The 19,663-nt window shown below is 41.0% G+C and overlaps 1 protein-coding gene across 2 annotated transcripts in view; it reads right to left on the reverse strand.

The window, feature by feature from the left end:
- The window catches only part of RASSF8 (Ras association domain family member 8), a 130,730-nt gene that overhangs the window by 12,896 nt on the left and 98,171 nt on the right, over positions 1 to 19,663 (reverse strand). For both annotated transcript variants that reach the window (XM_075551974.1, XM_075551973.1), the window contains one exon: positions 14,222 to 14,425. In XM_075551974.1, the coding sequence (XP_075408089.1) occupies positions 14,222 to 14,324 (103 nt within the window). In that variant the 5' untranslated portion in view covers positions 14,325 to 14,425. The remainder of the gene's footprint in view (positions 1 to 14,221; positions 14,426 to 19,663) is intronic.

Consider the following 19,663-nt stretch of genomic DNA (forward strand, 5'->3'; position numbering starts at 1 on the left):
AGTCCCAAGAAAACCAAAGACATCTGCCGGTTAAAACTCTCCCATGTGTAGCAACTGCTTTAAACATCACAGGGTGCCTTGTTTCCTCATTAATACCACGAGGGTTAAACTCTGTCAACAAAAGCCCCTCCACAACTGTCAGGCCAACAAAGGGAAAACCACCTCACTGCCAGCGTGTCAGTCGTCAGTCGCAGCTCCTGGAGCCACCACAGAGCAGGTGGGGCGGGGCTGGGCGTCTAGGCTGTGCTTTCTAGGGAAGAAGGGGGCGCGCCAGCCCCGGGCCACCAGGGCCTCCTCTCGAAGAAGCAGGTGTCTTATGAGCTAGTGAAAAGCTCTAAATACAATTAAAGAGATAATTGCATCTTCCCGTGGCTAATGATGATGCTGGCCTGAGACTATTTTGGTAAAGGAGTATTTAGTGGTCTGACAACTCCGCCTCCCCCGACACACACACAGTGGGCAAACCAAGAAGGGAACATGATCATCAAAGAGTGCAAAGCTACAAAGCCCCCAGGAGCCCCCAAAATAGACTTCCGGCTAGAGGAGCAGGCCTGGGACTCTCTAGGACCTGTGGGGATACAGTCATAAAAGTCAGCACACAGGCCTGCAATTTATTTTTCCCCTTTTCTTTTAATCATTTTATTGGGGGCTCGTACAACTCTTATCACAATCCATCCTTCCATCCATTGTGTCGAGCACATTTGCACATTTGTTGCCAACATCATTTTTCAAAACATTTTCCTTCTACTCGAGCCCTTGGTATCAGCTCATTTTTTCCCTTCCCTCTCTCCCTCATGAACCCTTGATAATTTTTAAATTATTATTTTTTATGCCTTATATAATGACTGATGTCTCCTTTCACCCAATTTTCTGCTGTCCATCCCCCACGGAGAGGGTTATAAGCAGATCCTTGTGATAGGTTCCCCCTTCCTCCCCCTACCTTAACCCTTACCCTCCTGGTATCGCCAGCCATTTTCAATATTTGTCCTGAGGGGTTTAGCTGTCCTGGATTCCCTGTGTTTCAGACTTGGAATTATATATGCTTATTTTGTTTTTGTTTTTACCCGCTAGTTTTTTCCTTTTTATTCAAATGTTTGTTTTCTTTTTGTTTTGTCTCCATTATTGTAGGTTTTCCTACCTGTATAAGATAAAAATAGGAAGCAAGCCTAAGGAGAGAGCAACGGGACCAGTGGTTTCAGAGGGACTTGGAGGGAGGAGGAGGCAGGGAAGGGAGAGGTGCAAACAACGATATAGAAAGGGGAACAACTAGCGAATTAAAATCAACAATAAGGAGGATAGAGATGAGATATCCTGGGGGTGTTGAAGCAACAGCAATCTAGCTAAGAGGAATTGCTAAGAGGCTGAAGAAAGGCGAGTGTGATGGTGGGGCAGGAAGAAGGTAAAAGGAAACAGAGGACAGATCTAGGAAGCAAAGCTATGGATAGGTATAAGCATAGGTGTATACATTTACAAATATATTCGTACAAATAGAGGTATTGACCTATGTACATATATTTATATGGAAATACACTGAAGAAGTGGATGGACTTTGGGCCTTTGCTCAAGCCCTCCCTCAATGCAAGAACACTTTGTTCTAACAAACTGACATTCTGTGACACTAACCCTCCCGACACAATCACTGAAGACAAAATGGGTGCATTAGCAAATTTGGTGAAGAAAGCTATGATATCCAGCTATCAAAAGATACAGCATCTGGGAACCTAAAGGCTTGAAGTTAAGTCAATGGCCATCTAGCAGGGAAGCAACCAAGTCCACATGGAAGAAGCAAACCAGTCTGTGTGATCAGGAGGTGTCAATGGGACCAGGTAGCAGACATCAGACCCAAACAGAGACTCAAAACCCATCTGTAAACAATAGGCCATCCCCTCACAGAAGAGTCACAGGAAGGGATGAGTCAACCAGGGCTCAGTATAGCATTGATATACATAATATTCCTCTGGTTCTTTGAAGCTTCCTCACCCCCCACTATCATGACCCAATCCTGCCTTTCAGTTCTGGCTAGATCGGAGCATGTAGATGGGTACAGATAAGAGTTCAGGACACATGGAATCCAGGTCAGATAAATCCCTCTGGAACAGAATTGGAGCAAGGAGGGAACCGATCCCCAGGGAAATGAGCAACAGAACCATGAAGGGAGACAGTGTAAAATATGAAAATAAACAATTTATAATTGATCAGAGGTCACGGAGAGGGAGGGGGAAATAAAAAGAACTGAAACCAAAGGTTCAGATAGGAAGTAAATGTTTAGAAAATGATGATGGCAACGTATGTACAAATAAGCTTGATACAATTGATGTATGGAATGTTATAAGAGCTGTAAGACCCTCCAATAAAATAATAACAAGAATATTTAGTGCTATAAGGTGGGAAAAATCCATTCAGCAATATGAAAAATGTCAGCTATACTTTTATAATGAAAATTAGGTTTTAAATATTTTATACAGGAATTAAACAATTTTTCCCAATACTCATACTTGGCACAGCCTAAAGAGTTCATTTAGATAGTTTTAAATTCCTCTGACAAACTGCTCTTGGTACATGTTACCAAATGGACCCATCTAGTTATTTCGTTGTTGTTAGGCGCCATCAAGTGACCCATGGACAGCGCGTGAAGCAATGCCCAGTCCCAGGCCCTCCTCACAGCTGTTCTTACGTTTGAGCCTGTAGTTGCATCCACGGTTCTATTCTCATCCTTTTAGCCGCCCCTCCACTTTACCTCACTTGATGATGTCCTTCTCCAGGGACTGGTCTCTCCTGCTATTAATTAGCTATAACTTATATGTTATGTGGTTCTAGTATTAACCAATAAAAAATTTTAAATATAAAATTTTATTTGAAAAGGATCATCTTCACTGTCTAATTACAGCATTTCTCTTTTAAGAAGCTTGGGCAATCTAAGATTGTGAACCACTGTGACTCAATTACATAATGGTAAATAAAATACAGGTTAAAATTCTACATAGTTGAAACATATGGGTTCAATTCCTCTCAAGCATAAATGTCTAATAACGAAGAAAACCACAAAATGATTATTATTGATTGAACGTGTTCCTCCAGAATATGTGTTGCAAATCTCTTAAACTCTGCCTGTGTTTATAATGCCATTTAGAAATGGATTGTCTTTGTAATGTTAATGCACAGCATTTTGAGATGTAAGCAAAATTGAACAACCAGAAGGAAGCGTTGGTCCTCTCCCATTAAATATTCTTGCTGCCCCTCAGGTTTGACATCGTCATTTTGATCCCCATAGAGTTCTTCTGAATCATCATAATTCTCAAAACAGATCATTTTTTACCAGTTAAATTACTATTTGATCTTAGGACGATTTTAGAGGATACTGAATTTTATTGGATGACTGGAACAGATTAAAGAGAAATGTGATAACATGTTATAGTCATCTAATTTAAAACAGAAAACATGACTATAAAAGTAATATGGAGAATTTGAAATATACACCAAACCTCAAATATTCAAATGAGAGTACTCAGACACATTATGCTCCTTTCCATCATTAAAAAAACAAAAAACCACAAAAAGACTGCAATCATGTTTACAATTTTAGGAAATTTCTTTTTAGCCATACAATCAAATCACTACATTATATGTATCTATCTTTTAAATTATTATATGCATAACTCAATAAATCTCAATGCATCTATTATCTCTCAATACATCTATCAATTATTTTTAAAAGCAGTGGCAAATCCCAGGGATATAAATTCGATTGAGCATTTGATCACAAATCCTCTTTGCAATTCTTAGTTTTAATTGATGATTTTTTCCCCTTCAGCATCAAATCCTCTTTACCCCAAATATGAAAACATCATTAAAAAACTCTAAAGAATGAGACCTCATGATTGTATTGGTATGAATTTAAAGTAAACATATATGAATATATTTCTGGAGTATTCGTATTATTTATGGCAGTGGTTCTCAACCTCCTTAATGCTGGGACGCTGTAATACAGTTCCTCATGTTGTGGTGACCACAGCCATAAAATTATTTTTGTTGCTACTTCATCACTGTCATTTTGCTAGTTATGAATCAGGCGACCCCTGTGAAAGGGTAGTTTGAACCCTAAAGGGGTCATGACCCACAGACTGATAACCGCTGATCTATGTTGACCTAACTATACTACAGTACTGAATTTTTCTGTAATAGACACTTTATTCTTTAAGCTATAAACATTTTGATGGACCTTTTATACTGGCATGATACATTCCAGGATTCTTACATAGACTCTAGAGAATCTAACTGATCTTTTCCAAGCTAACTTAGAGCTCCTATTTCTGTAACAGAACTTATTCTGTATCATCTTATCACCTGTAAAATGCTAATGCTTTCACACCACCTTCATTTGCTCTGTGATTTAAGCAGAAGAGGTATCATGAATATTTTATCAGTGAAAAAAAATTAAAGCTTAACATATTTGTGGTAATTAAATAATCTGGTGTCAACTTGAGACTATTAAGAGTGAAGAGGTGGAGTTTAGCCTGTCATGACTACATTTGAAGGTGCAACAGAGATAAATAGCTCACTTGGAGGCCTGATACACTCACTCCCTGCAAGATATCCCATCCCTTTGACAAGCCACATGGAGCTACACTGATAAGAGCCGGAGCCCTGGTGCTGGAGAAGCCACATGGAGACCCATGCCAGTGCTTTTTCCACCATCACTGGATCCACAAGACTTATTGTTACATGTGTTTTGTGAGTCTAAAGAGGAATTTATGGACTAGTATTGATCTCTGGGGTAATATTGGACCTAAGGACTTGATCTGGGCTGGGATGTTTTCTTAATGTACAAATGCTCTTTGATATAAAGTTCTCTTATATGCATTTCTCGAGTATGCCTGGACTAACAACATTTTAAACAATTTCTCAATGACAGAAAGCTACTATGCAAATTTTTAAGTGAGTTTTCTGTTATACTATTCAAGTCAAAATGAAAATACGAGGGGAATCCCTCCCCCCCAAACAATGGAAAAAAAGCTTCACTGGGTGAAGTTTTCGTAGTACGCATCCCCACCCCAAGTGAACATATTGCTCTGAGTTAGTGCACCGACAGGTGTCACCTGAGAAGGTTCTCTCTGGTCATGGTATATATTTTTTTTGTAAAAGCAGTTTCTCTCAAACTTTTTTTTTTTGTTTTGTGATGGACAATTTCAGAGAACAGCATGGAGCTATGAAATTTTGTTTCCTACTATAGAAAAATGCTGCAGAAACTGTTGTGATGAAGTTGAACACAGCTTACAAGGATAGTGCTAAGAGAAAAACCTCAAGTGTACGCGTGGTTTTCTCATTTCTCAAAAGGTGAACTGTTGACTGATGACAAACCTCATTCTGGACGTTTGTTAACCTCCAGAATGGGCGAAAATGTCAACAAAGTCCGTGCACTTTTGCTTGAAGACCGACAATGGACCACTGAAGAGATGGGGAAGTCATTTGGACTATATCTTGGAGCTGGGTTCTGCAAACTTTAATGGAAGATTTGGGAACAAGAAGGGTTGCTGGCAAATTTGTGCCTCAAGTTCTGACTGACCAGAAAGAAGAGCGCCTGGTAGAAACATGTGGTGCTTTGAAAAACAGCTCAGGCACCCAGATTTTCCCCAAGGTCATTACTGGTGATGAGACATGGTGCTATTCTTAGGACCCCCAAATCAAACATCAATCAAGCCCCTCGCAGACATCATCGTCACCTTGCTCCCCAAATAAAGTAAAATCAAAGATCAAGATGAAGCTCATTTGTTTTGCTTTTTTTTGATGTGAGGGGGATAGTGTATTTGGAGTTCATTCCACCAGGTCAGACTGTCAATCAAGCTTTCTATTTAGAGGTTCTGAGAAGACTCAGAAACCGTTTGCGACAAAAAAGGCCTGATTTTGTGGCAAACAGGGGACTGGTTTTGCCATCACAACAATGCACCTGCTCACACAGCCATCTCAGTGTGCCAGTTTTGGGCAACAAAAACATCATACCTCTTTTGCCCCACATACCTAGCTCACTCCATGTGACTTCTTTGCCACGAATGGAGAGGGACGTGAAAGGACAGTGGTGTGAGGATGCAGAAGAGGTGAAGAAAACAATGAGCACAGCGCTGTTGAGCCGTCCAGATGAGTTTGAAAAATGTTTCCAAGAATGGAATCGCAGATTTAACAAATGCACTATGTGTACTGGAGAATACTTTGAAGGTGATAAGGTGGTTTTGTGAAAAAAAAAAAAAAAAAAGATAGCTTTGGAAAAAAATTCCTATTTTTTTGGATACCCGTTTATATTAAGGTAACTCTTCCCACAGATGCTTTATTCTAGGATGAGTGCCACAGTACAATACTACTTGTCAGCTAGTTGTGTATTCAGCCCCAGAGAGATCAGTCATAGCAGCTTTCTCCAATGTCTTGATATGAATACCACAGAATTACTGCATATTCATTTAGGGACTATATGCAGCTACAAGATAAAAATTTAGAGTACCTAGGCTCTATTTACTCTGCTTGTGCTAATTACATAAACAAATATCAACAAATACAATAGCTAACATTTATCACGACCAAGGACCTTTCTACTCTGCACACATGAGAGTATCTCAAGTCTGAGCAGATTGCAACTACCACCAACGTTATGCCCTCTACTTCTGTGCTATGTGCTAAGCCACATCCGTCTTGTGTTGGTGATTTACAATGTTGCAAACAGATTATTTTAATTTGGGATGCCATCATGTATAGTGAACAAACACACACTGAACTCTTGCTGGGCAGTTTAACTGCTGCGTTAAGTGGGAGCATGTTTACTCTCATGTTGACTTTCAGTCGTTCCGTCAAAGGCCGGTTCAGAGGCAAAGATGTGAATGTCCTCTATTTGCATTACCTAATTCAAGGATTTCTGTATTTTCAAAATATTCATACTATACAGAAAAACCAATTCAACATAGATCAAAGACCTAAATGTAAAAACATAACTATAAAATTTTTGAGAAAATAAATGGGAGAAGTTGTGGGATCCAGATTTTAGGGATATATAAAAAAACAAGACTATGTAGAAAAAGAGAAAACAGATGCTGGGACCTCAAAAAATACTTATGCTCATCAGAGGACTTAAAAGCAGTATAAAGGTAGCTCACAGATAGGAAAGAAAATTTGGGCAGCCATATATTCAATAATGAAAGATATAAAAATTTTATATACCCTATGGACAAAGACTCCAGTAGGAATGTGTGTGTCTGTCTGTCTCTAAGAAAATTCTGTTGGTGGGTAGAGTGGGGGCTTTCCCTTGGGCAAACAACTTGTCATTGCTTTTATGGACCCTTGCAAGGTAGGGAATCCACCCTATACTACATGGCTAATCATGCATTTTTAAAGGAGTTTCTTGACAGCCTTAGTGACCCAGGCCTCACACTAGAAAGGCTAACTGGATTTTAGATTTTGGATTTTGTCTTCTAGAGGTGTACAGCATCCTACTCAGGTCACATCACAAGGATCTGAGCCAGAAAAATCTGAGCAGAAATTAACCTTAAACAGACCTGTTGCACTTCAAAGCAAGAGAGACACTCCTGTGGACATAAAGTGGGGATGCTCTAGTGAAAGGAGGGGGAAAGGAGTGCTACTCCAATGCCTGGGTTTAGAGGTCACCAGACTGGCTCAAACCTCCTGCTTTGGAGGTAATTTGATAATAGGAAATTTAAGACTACCATATATTTGCCACTTTTCTACCTTGGGAAAAGCACCCCAGCCTGTGCGATCTAAGGGTTGTAAATAATTAAATCGAAGATCAGAAAAAGGGATTGGTAGTAGTGCTTAAAATCTGAGCACCTGGTGTACAAAAGGCTATAGAGAACGTGCAAACCTAAAATTCATCTGCAGTGTCCCATGGGGATTAAGCCTTCATTGAACGCCCTCGGGTTTTGATCAGAGAGTGCGACAAGTGAATTAATGTTGATATAGTTGGGTTACATTTTTAAATTTAGACCGATTTTTATTTTTTGTTTTTATTGTTTTCCTGCTTTCTTTTGCATCGAGGGTTTTATTTTTTATGTGAAATTCAGGATAGGTAAATCTATAGAGACAGTAACTAGATTAATAGTTCCTTAGGGTTATGCGAGGGAGGTTGGGAGAAAAAGAGGTACTTATAATAATGAGTATGTTATTAAAATGAGGATAATGTTCTAAAAATGAGGATAAAGTTCTAAAACGGATTGTGGTGATGATTGTACAACTCTAATATAGTCAAACAATGAAAAATGCAAAAATGGGCAAAGGACTTACATAGATATTTTACCCAAGAGGATATTCCAAGGGGTAAGTCAATTCCAATTCATAGTGGTTCTATCAGATGGAGTAGCACTTGGCCCAGAGGTTTTTTGAAAACTGTGACTACAGAAGCGGAATGCCATGGCTTTCTCCCTAGGATGACGAGTGGGTTTGAACGGATCATCTTTTGGTTATCAGTGTTTCGACACTGTGCCCCCAGAACGCCTTAGTGGCTAATATTGTTGGTAGGTACCATCAAGTTAAGTTTTGACTTCTAGTGATCTATTAGCACAACAGAAGGAAACACTGCCCAGTCCTGCACCGTCCTCACAACTGATCTTCTCTTGGAGAACACTGTTGCAGCTACTGCAGCAATACATCTCTTGAACATCTTGTTATTGTTGTTTTCTGACCCTCTACCAAAGTACTCATAAAGTCTTGCCAGTATTGCTTCTAATGAGTATTCTGGCTGTACCACTTTGATAGATTTGTCATTCTTCTGATCATCCATGGTATGTTTAACATTCTTCACCAATACCACAAATCAAAGGCATCAGCTATTCTCTGGTCTTCTTAATTTGTTCACTCTTCTGCTTTCTGATGCTTATGAGGCGAACAAGAATGCCATGGCTTGCTGCAGGTGCCCTTTCATCTTCAAAATGACCACCTGTGTTTTTAAACACTCTACAGAGGTCTTTTACAGTAGCACTGCACAATGCAATATGTAGTTTGCCAGTGCCTAAACCAAGTACCACGGAGTAGATTCTGACTCAGAGGATTCCCAAGGTTGTCGATCTTTATGGCAGTAGAAAGCACCATCTTTCCCCTGTGGAGCAACTGGCAGGCTTGACCTGCTGACGTTGCAGGTAATATCTACCCAGCAACACAGAGGGCTCCTTAATTTCCCATTAGGGAGATGCAAATGTGAGATGTACAACGAGACGCCCATTAGGAAATTCACGATGAAAACAAACCTCCAACACCCAAAAGAACTTTCACATATTGTTGCTGGGGAAATAAAATGATAGTGCCACAGAGGAAAAGAGGTGGGTGTTTCTTCATAAAAAGTTCAACGTAAAATTACACGACTGAGCTGTTCTGCTCTTAGGTATATTTAGGAAATTTAAAAGTAGCGACAAAGCAGAGACACGTACAAGTGCTGACACATAGTGCCAAAGTGGAAGCCGATGGAAATGTGCATTCACAGATGCTCAGACATACAACACGCGCTATCTACCTATTACTCAACTGTAAGGGGACAGAATCCCGAGAAGGGCCGAAACACGGGCTGAGACCTTGAGGGCAATATGCTCAGTGAAATGCAGCAGTCACAAGGGACTAATGCTTATGACCTGTATGATTTCATTTCTATGTATTAAGCAAAGGTATCCAAATCAAATCTAATTAGTGGGTACCAGAGGTACTGGGCTGCTTACCGCAAGATCACCAGTTCAAAACCATTAATGGCTCTCCAAAAGAACGCGGAGTCTGCTCCCATAAAGACTGACAGGCTCAGAAACCCACAGGGGCATCTCTACTCTTTCCTGCTCAGTTACTTTGAGTCCCGGGAGGTTTGTGCTTAGAAGTGAGTTTAGGTTAATTGTAGAGGAGTACTTTGGAAAACGACAGGGAAAATGGCTTTATAATTTAAAGACTACAATCAATGCCACTGAATTTTATTTTGAGAAACTCTTTAATTTGGTGTATCTTTTGTTGTGTATATTTTTACCACACTTAAAAAAACCCCATATATTCAATTATCTTTTATCAAAATAAGTTCTGTTTTCACCTCTTCTCTCACATGAGTTACATTTGAGCTAACATTGAAAAATATGTATTAGCTGACATACATATTTGTAGATTGTCAATGTGTGTGTTTAGGGTCATATTTTGATAGAACTCCTATGATTTTTCGACAAAGGTTGCAACCAAGAGTTTACATATGGGGCCCGCCCCCATGGGCACCTCTAAGGATTTAAGCCCAAGATGCCAGTGTACAATGAATCATTTGGAATGATTGGTGGTTTTGCTTAGTCAGTCTTTACCTTCTGAATAGCATATAGCTGATTATTCTGTGGTAAGCCATGGGACTTCTCTGATTGTTGGCTATGGCAGCAGTTTCCCCTAATTAATGCTCTATATTCTTCTGTCCAGGAAAAATTAGGCTAAAGTGATCTATTTAAAAAAATTTAGTGTTGCGGCTCTGACTACCAATAACTCAAATAACAAGACAGTTTTCATGTTCAAGTATATATCAAAAATACTGACTGCAAAGCTAAGATAATCTCATCACACAACAGACGCAGGAATCAATAGTTCTGGCCAGTTGAGTCATCTCTTACATGAATCCCGAGTTCAAAGAGGCATTTAATCAACTTTTAAAAGAATATTAGAAAGCATCTGCATTCAAGTTGTCAACTTTTCAAAATAGATCTTAGGCTGAATCATTGAGATAATAAAAATATGGGAGAAGAGTATATTTAGTTAAAACTTCTTAGATTGCTCACAAACAGGTACATTTTTTTCAGTCAGCAGTAGACAAATGCATACCACATGTGGGTCCTTTCCCCTCCTGGAGTTCTGAGCAGGCAACGTGGTTGCCATCGGGACAGGTGCAGTTTACTGGACCACTCACCCACGCCTTGTTTTTAACACAGCCCCTGACTTGATTCCCAAATGTAACAAAGACAGGTTCTAATCCTAGTTATTTACTAAACAAAACAAAGCTATATATTTCAATTCATGTAAATTACATGGGGCTCTTTTTAAAAAGAGGCATTTGCTAATAAGTAAGTAGGTAAGGGATACAAAGAAATAAAATACAACTGCTTTAATTTTCATCTCTGTAATAAATAATTAAACCCAAGGCCCCAAATGTTACCCGTAATGAAGTGAGAATGCTGTTGGCTGTGGAAGTCTAGGGCTCTCAGCACTGTCTGAGCACATGAGAGGGAAATAGAGGAGGCTGTCTGTACTGCATGAGAGCCCCTGTCTTTCTATCAGTTATGAGTGTATCTGCCACAGTGCAGGTGGTACACCCATCGCCACCAAATGCCACGTGTCATAGTGACATCGTGATGCATTCCAATCCTCAGCTAGCTTGACACACTTTCAAATAAACTAGCAAAATATAAAATAAAAATTTGATAAAGCCCTCAAAGACAAAGAGGCGCTGATCACTAAGTATGTTATTGAAGATAATTTCCACTTAATATGTATTTGCTTAAATGAAGGATTGCAGGGACAAGTACACACTTAAACCACATTACTCGATTTACTGATGTAGTTGTTCATGTCCTGTGCCAGGATTCAAAAGGAGGGAAGGCACAGGATATTATAAAGGTAAGCTCAAATGGTAGAGCATGGCCAGAATGTAAGAGGAAGCCAGGAGAGGTCACCAATATCAGCAATGTCCTTGGCAACTGTACCTTTACTGCGTGGGGAGATTTTAGAAAACCAAATCTGTGCCTGCCCGACCCCACCACATTGGGTGAAGCACTGAAGGCATGCAGCTGAGCAGCAAGGGGAGCAAAGCAATGATGTCCCTAAGGAATATCAAAAATAGACTTGGGGGCCAGGGCATGGCACCCCTTGAGACCTGACCACAAAAAACACTCCTAAAGGTCAACAAACAGACCTGGAACTATTTATAGGCTTTTCTTTTTTGTTGTTGTTACTGTTTTTGCATGTCTATCTAGATAAGATAACAACAGGACAGACAGTTGGGGGGGGGGGACATGAGAGGGGGGAGGCAGGAGAAAGGAATGGGAATTGCCAACAAACCCAGGGAACAAGTGATCTAAAATTGATGGCAAGGAAGGTGTAGGATACCTGGTAGGGCTTGATCAAATGTAATGTAACCGAGAGGAATTACTGAAAGCGGAATGAAGGTCGAAAATGATAGTGGGACAAGATGAAGTAAAAGGAAACAGAGGAAAGAAGTAGAAGGCAAAGGATATTTATAGAGGTCTAAATACAGGCATGTACATATGTAAATACATTTATATATAATGATGCAAGAACACTTTGTGCTAATAACACGGCATTCTGTGATGCTCACCCTCCTGACAGGATCCCTGAAGACAAAATGGGTGCAAATGCAAAAGTGGTAAAGAGAGTGGATGGTGCCTCGCTATCAAAAGATATAGTGTCTGAGGTCTTAAAGGCTTGAAGATATGCAAGTGGCCATCTAGCAGAAAAGCAACCAAGCCCATATGGTTGCATACAAGCCAGTGTGATCATGAGACATCGATGGGATCATGTATCAGACATCAAAGACTCAGAACAAAAAAATCCTATCATTGTGAATGAGGGGGAGTGCAGTCTGGAGACCAAAGCCCATCTGTAGATAACTAGACATTCCCTCACACAAGGAAGAGCCAGTCAGGGTGCAGTATAGCACCGATGAGACATACAACTTTCCTCTAGTTCTTTAATGCTTCCTCCCTCAACACTATCATGACCCCCAATTCTACCTTACAAACCCAGCTAGACCAGAGCATGTAAACTGGTACAGAAAAGAGCTCGCAACACAGGGAATCCAGGACAGATAAACCCCTCAGGACCAATAATGAGAGTAGCCATACCAGGAGGGGAAGGGGAAGGGGAAGGTAGGGGGAGAAAAGGGGAACCTATCACAATGATCAACCTAGAAGCCTCTCTCAGGGGGATGGACAATAGAAAATTGGATAAAGGGAGACAGTGGTCAGTGTAAGACATGAAAAAATAATTTTAAAATTATCAAGGGTTCATGAGGGAGAGGGTGGAGAAGAGTGAGCTGATACCAAGGACTCAAGCACAAAGAAAATATTTTGAAAATGAAGGCAACATATGTACAAATGTGCTTGACACAATGGGTGGATGTATGGATTGTGCTAAGAGCTGTAAGAGTCCCCAATAAAATGATTTTTAAAAACCCCAACAAACAAAACACATCATCTTAATGAAGAAACATGTTGTCTACTTGATTGTGTTTTCAATTCCAAAACCATTCAGACCGAAGAAACAGCACAGACTGTAATCGAGATAGCACACCTGGGGGAAGTAGGTGTGATGGACACAATTCTCAGTGGTTTGGCAGTTAAGGCCTGGTTAATTTCCCATAATATGATCTAATCCAAGGTGATCGCTGTCACAGTGGGATCTGTTTTGGGTGAAGATCAAGGTTGGAAGCAACACCCTTACTCAGATGGCATTGCTGTTGTAATTGGAAGGAAGTCTCCGAGATGTTGCCTGCCTCCAATCAACGTGGAAGCTCTGGGTTACCGTATATAGTCGTGTATAAGCTGAGTTTTTCAGCACATTTTTAATGTAGTTTTTGTGGTAAAATTAGGTGCCTCGGCTGAGCCGGATCGGCTTATACTCGAGTATACACGGTAGCTTGTTTGCCTTCTGCTGAGTCTGGACCTTGCATCTGGCCCAGCCACCTCTGGCTCTTTGGACTTGAACCTGCCATACTGCCTACTAATCTTGAGAGCTGCCAGCGGCCTGCCATCTAATCTGCAACCGTGGCCTCTGCAGCCACAAGGATGCTTTGCTAACTTTGGATTAATTCACTTCATCAGCCACCAGTATGTTGTCTTCCTGCTAATCTTGGGCTCACCAGCCCCTACATGCAACATGAGTCAGGAAAAGCCTCCAACACAACATCTGATCCACAGACTTGGAACCTGCCCACTTCTCAAACTAGGGGAGTCCTTTTCTGGATATAAATTTCTCTTTAAAGACACATATATAAGCACCACTGGCTTTGCTCCTCTGTATAAGCCAGCCTCAGACAGATTGACCAAGCAAGAGAAATGATAATAAGGAGTTTGTGCTTATGAGATAAACTTCTGAACCAAAGAAACAAAACCAATTAGCTATCTATATTCAAAAAGCAAGCAAAATACAAATGAAAATATAATAACCAAAGGAAGTATAAAATGTTAAAGGACACCCAGGGAGTCCAATCACTTACCTATGGCTTGAGCTAAGGCTATTACAACCTCTTGGCAAGTAGTAACTTCAGTGACTCCACACACAATCCTCTGAACTCCATCCACCCATACTTTAAGTTCCATGGTGCACCAGCCAGTCACCCAATCGCCTTAAGACTGGTTATCCGGGTGTCAGGTCATGTCTCTGGCTACAGAAACACAGATAAGGCAGTCTGTGTACTCAGCTGTAAAAGATATAAAAATAATTTACAAATATTTAATAAATTTAAAATGTTTTCTTATAAGTACAGAAGCACTGCACTTAGCAAAATAAACAACATACCATAATCCTACTGCAGTTAATAACCCTATGTCCTCTCCGTTCATCAATCTATAAATTTGGCTGTCAACTGCTTTAGGATCTTCCCATTGCTTTGTTGTTTAAAAGATGTTAAAAGTTTATGAGATGCAATAAACACTGATTTAAATAATGAGAACATCTGAATTTGTTTACAAGTTAAAAGTGGCACTAGAGTTTAGGACTTGTACAAGTAGTAATTTAGTCCCTTGTACATTTTCTTAAAGGTTCTAGGTCACTGGTCGCCCAAGTTGAAAGGGGAGAACACGTATGTGATAGAAGAGAAGACACGTTAGTACTTTCCCCAGAGAAGGTAAAATGCTTCTCTGCTGTCAGGAAATCCAGGGAAAGGCCTGACCGACGGGCCATCTCCTAGCACACTGCTTGAGGTTTCCCTGTACTGCGTGTGGTCCCAAGTCGCTTTCACAACTCCCTGTATCACCTGAGAACAGGCTGGCCATCCTCTGTCCCACTCTGAGCTGAGTCTCCTCCTATCTGTGACCCTCAGTTACGGGGTTCTGTGAGAAGCTAAAATTTCTGGGGGAAAGATATGTTTCCACAGCCAATGAAACGGAAGAAATCCAGTAAACGAAATTAAACCATTTTTTTTCTTCTCTTAAAATACTATCCATTGATTTACTTTTAATAGTTGAGCCATTCAGTCATATCAAGGAGAATTGTACAATCATTACCACATCAATCTTAGCGCATTCCCCGCCCCAGTAGCCCCCAGGGTTCAATCGCCTTTAAAATGAGTGGTGCAGTCACTCAGTTCTGGCGCTCTCTCCCCTTCCACCTTCATTACTGACTTCTCAAATCCTCTTCCCTCCCTTTCACCCCCACCCCACCCCTGAATTCCCTATATCCCCTGGGATCAGTTATTCTCATTATGCATCCACTCCTCCTGTGCTTCACAGCTGGGAGACCCAACAGAAAACAACAACAACAAAAAACACACGTTTCTTTAAAACAACACTTCTCAGTTTTTAACAGGCTCATGGGTGTCTAAATTTCAAGTACGAGTTTGATATGTGGCTGCTACCCATACCATTTAGAGCAGTGGTTCTCACCCTTCCTCACGCCACGACCCTTCAATCCAGTGCCTCATGTGGCGGGGACCCCCAGCCATCACATTATTTTCATTGCTACTTCATCACTGTCATTTTGCTACTGTTTTGAATTAGGCTACCCCTGTGAAGTGGGTCGCTTGAACCCCCAAAGGGGTTGTAACCCGCTGATTTGTTTTTCATTTAAAGACTTTAAACTTGGAATATTTCTCAAGAAAATATCTTTTTTTTTAAACCCTTCTCTTCTCTATACCACCTCCAAAGAAATCCACCATTTAAAGGCTCATTTTAAATTGGTCCTGCAAAATCAGCTTCACCTTGAGTCATTAAGTGAATACAAATGAACACAGGTACATCTGTTAAGTACGATGGAGGACAGTAATGCTGTGAGCAAACACTGAGCAGAGGTACTGCTGCTTCTGTAGTCGATACAACCTCTGACCAGTGAATTCCTATCACACGCAGCACAGTGTCTGCCTTTTTGTCTTAATATGACATTTTTTTTCAAATTTGAAAATGTATGGAATATCGTAAAAACCTCAATCGATCAGATCAACAGACCCACCTGGACTAAAAATCCTATGACGAGGAGGTCTAGAGGCCCCTGTTTTTAGGAGGCATGGCCTCCATTTGGTCTTGGACGAGGCTGAAAAGGAGCACTCAGCAAAATCCAAAGCCTCTGTCATCAGGTCACAGCGACCCTACTGGGCAGAGTAAGCCCCAGTGGGTTTCTGAGCCTGTAACTCTTTGCAGGAGTAGAAAGCCTCATCTTTCTCCAGGAGAGAAGCTAGAGGTTTCAAACTGCTGACCTTATAGTTGGCAGTGCAACATCAAAATCAGGGAGTTCTTCATCTGAGTCTGAAGAACCCATCAGTTCATCTTCCTAGAAAAGAGCCTACTTCTTTCTTCTTGAGGCTGCTTGAATCTTATCGGAGGCCAGTCCAGCTCCTACCGCTCCGCTCCAGCCCCAGAACTAAAGGGGAAAATGGGGAAGTCCTACATGCTGGTGGCGAGGTGACTACACGAAGCTGCTAACTGAAAGGTCATGTCTAGAACCCATGAGCTGCTCTGCAGGGCAAAAGTATCAGGCTGTGTCTGTAAAAATGGACAGCCTTGGAAATCGTCAAAAGCAGTTCTCCGGTGTGCTTTTCCCTCATGGGGCCATTGCTGTGAGTCAGAATGGACTCAAGAAAAAAGGGTGTCTGGGCTTTTATTGCAGGTGCACTTTGTCCTCGCTGAAACGGAGCACCAAGGAGAAGGGCTCTGGCTTCCCAGTCAGTCTTTGAAGTAACATTTTCCAAAGAAATAGTGATTTAGATTGAAGTAAGGTTCTGTTGCATGGGCATTAATGTAGTTCACTTATTGTTTCTTCCATTATCAGGTTTCTACTTCACACTACTATTTTAACTATAAGGCTTTCTACTCCTGTAAAGATTTACAGACTAGGAACCCGCAGGGGCAGTTCGCTATGAGGTGGAATCCACTCCGTGTCCGTGAGCTTTGTAATTTTTAAATAACGAATAACTGGACTTGTTTTATAATATGGTAATGTGGAGCTAGTGTTTTTAAGGGTCTGTATTATTTTTAAAAGCAGCTGTGCCTGTTGAGATTTGTCCTCCCAACATCAGTACTTTCATTAAACAATCATACTTTTAAAAGCGATAACTTCCTTGGTTGGCAACTATTAAAATGCTAAACAATTCCGATGGTTCCTTAGACACCAAAAGCAAGCTCATAGGTAACTTATAGTCCACTGTAACTTTTTTCTTTGCTAGTTCTGCTCAAGATCTAAGGCGATCAGAAACATATCAGAAACAACCATTGTTAAGGGTATGCAAGTATACCGGCTAAAAAAACAGTTCCACAATCAGGCCAGTTATTCCACTGAGTACGGATGCCAGCAATGAGCTAGCTGTTTTAGCATCAAAGAGATTCAACACAATGAATATAGTATATTCCTATTAGATATTAATAAGTAGATATAATTTCCCACTGCACAGTAAAGTAGCTGTGGAAACAAAAGGGAGTTTACTTTACCTCATTCTGAAACAAATGTGAGGAGGGGATTAAATAGGTTTGCAAAACAACGGTGACTCAGCAAAAAGAAAAACTAACTCCTAGCTGTTGAAAGGCCACCACTGAAGTGAAGGTGGAAAGGCTTCATTATAAAACAAACAAGCACTGAACCCCCACCGAATCACTGCCGTGGCGCTGACTTCTCCTGACTTCTCCGTACAGTGCCCCTGCAGACCAGAGTAGAAACTGCCTCTGTGGGTTTCTGAGTCTGAACATCTGTACAAAAGTAGAAAGTCGTATCTCTCTCCTCCGCTTCATGATAAAGATAGCTAGAATAACTGTGTTCGAAATAGAAACCTCATAATGAAAACAAGAAGAGCTATATTAATACCATGTGATGACGATGGAAAGAGAATCAAAGAGAAAAAACCCTGGAAAGCATAAAACACAACGTACAAGGAAAAGAAAGAGATGGTGAACTAGGAGGGAAGGTTGGCCACAGGAAGGCAGGCTGGCAGAGGATCTGGTAGGAATCTCTGGAAACCTGCTTTTTAGGCATCCATCTCAGATTATGGCTCTTGAATCACAGTATTGGGGTGATGTGTGCTTATGTCCTACATGGTTATCAAAGTCCCGTTATACACAAATTGCTTAAAACACACACACACACACACACACACACCACCCCCAAATAACAAAACCAAGATACTGTGTGTGTGTGCACGCGCGCGCACGTGCGTGATGTAATTCTAAGTGTGTTGGTGGTGTAGCTGGGGTTCCATAGCTCCAAAGGAGAAAAACAAGGGTTTCAGCTTGGCAAAGAGTTACTGCACATTTGGAAACGCACGGAGGCAATTCTACTCTGTTCTACAGGGTCGCTGTGAGTTGGAATCAACTCAGTGATGGTGAGATCATGTAATTCTGCAAATGTGGAAATGGGGGTGGTGTGGTGGTGGTGTGGGTTTAAGGTTAGGTTTTATCAAGTATTTTCCAAAATGTGTTCTGAAGAACAGGGGGCCTGTGAGGGGCAGCAGAAGAGAATAAGGTCCCATGGGGCAGCACTTCCTAACACACGATCTCTGGGAGATGAGCAGTGCACAGTCCGTCATGTGTAGTAGAGAAATTGATTAAACTTCATTCTGTGTTGATGAGGGTGGGGTGGGGGGGGGGTTAATGACTTAAAAATATCACCAATGACCAACTTTTGAAAAAGTATGTCTCTATATAAAATGAGAAACAGTCAACATCTCTTTAAATGGTTTTGAGGCAATACCTCTTCATTACATTACCCTTGATGATGCCCTACAAGGCCTATCACACCCACCTCACCACCAATTTGTATCCCTTGTTGTTCCCTTGTCCCTGGGTTTGTTAACACCACTTCCTTAACCCCCACCTCCCCCACTCTCCCTATCCCATTCCCCCCAAGAACTGTCGGTCCTGTTGTTTTTCCTCCAGCTTCTGCATTCAGCCTATCTTATTTAGACAGACCTGCAGAGATAATAACATGCACAAAAACAAGACAGAGAAAAACCAAGCAACAATATACAAACAAAACAGCAACAACAAACCACTGACAAAGAACAAAACAAAACACAAAAGAAAAGCTTGTAGTTAGTTCAAGGATCGTTTGTTGGCCTTTAGGAGTGTTTTCCAGTCCAGTCTGTTGGGGCACCATGCCCTGGCCCCAAAGTCCACCTTCAGCATTCCCTGGGGACCTTGCCGCTTCATTCCCTTGCTGTTCCACTTCACTGCTCCAGTGCTTTTAAGAGGTATTACTGAAACCCAGGTGGGGTCGAAGCATGAGAGTGGGACAGGAAGAAATCAAGGGAAATAGAGGGAAGAGCTGGGAGGCAAAGGGCATTTATGGAGGTCTAGACAAAGACATGTACATATGCAAATATATATATGAGGATGGGGAAATAGATCTATGTGCCTATATTTATAGGTTTAGTGTTAAGGTGGTGGAAGGACCTTGGGCCTCCACTCAAGTACTCCCTCAATGTAAGAATACTTTCTTCTATTAAATTGACTTTCTATGA

This window comes from Tenrec ecaudatus, chromosome 6 (genome assembly GCF_050624435.1).
Source record: "Tenrec ecaudatus isolate mTenEca1 chromosome 6, mTenEca1.hap1, whole genome shotgun sequence".
NCBI lineage: Eukaryota > Metazoa > Chordata > Mammalia > Afrosoricida > Tenrecidae > Tenrec > Tenrec ecaudatus.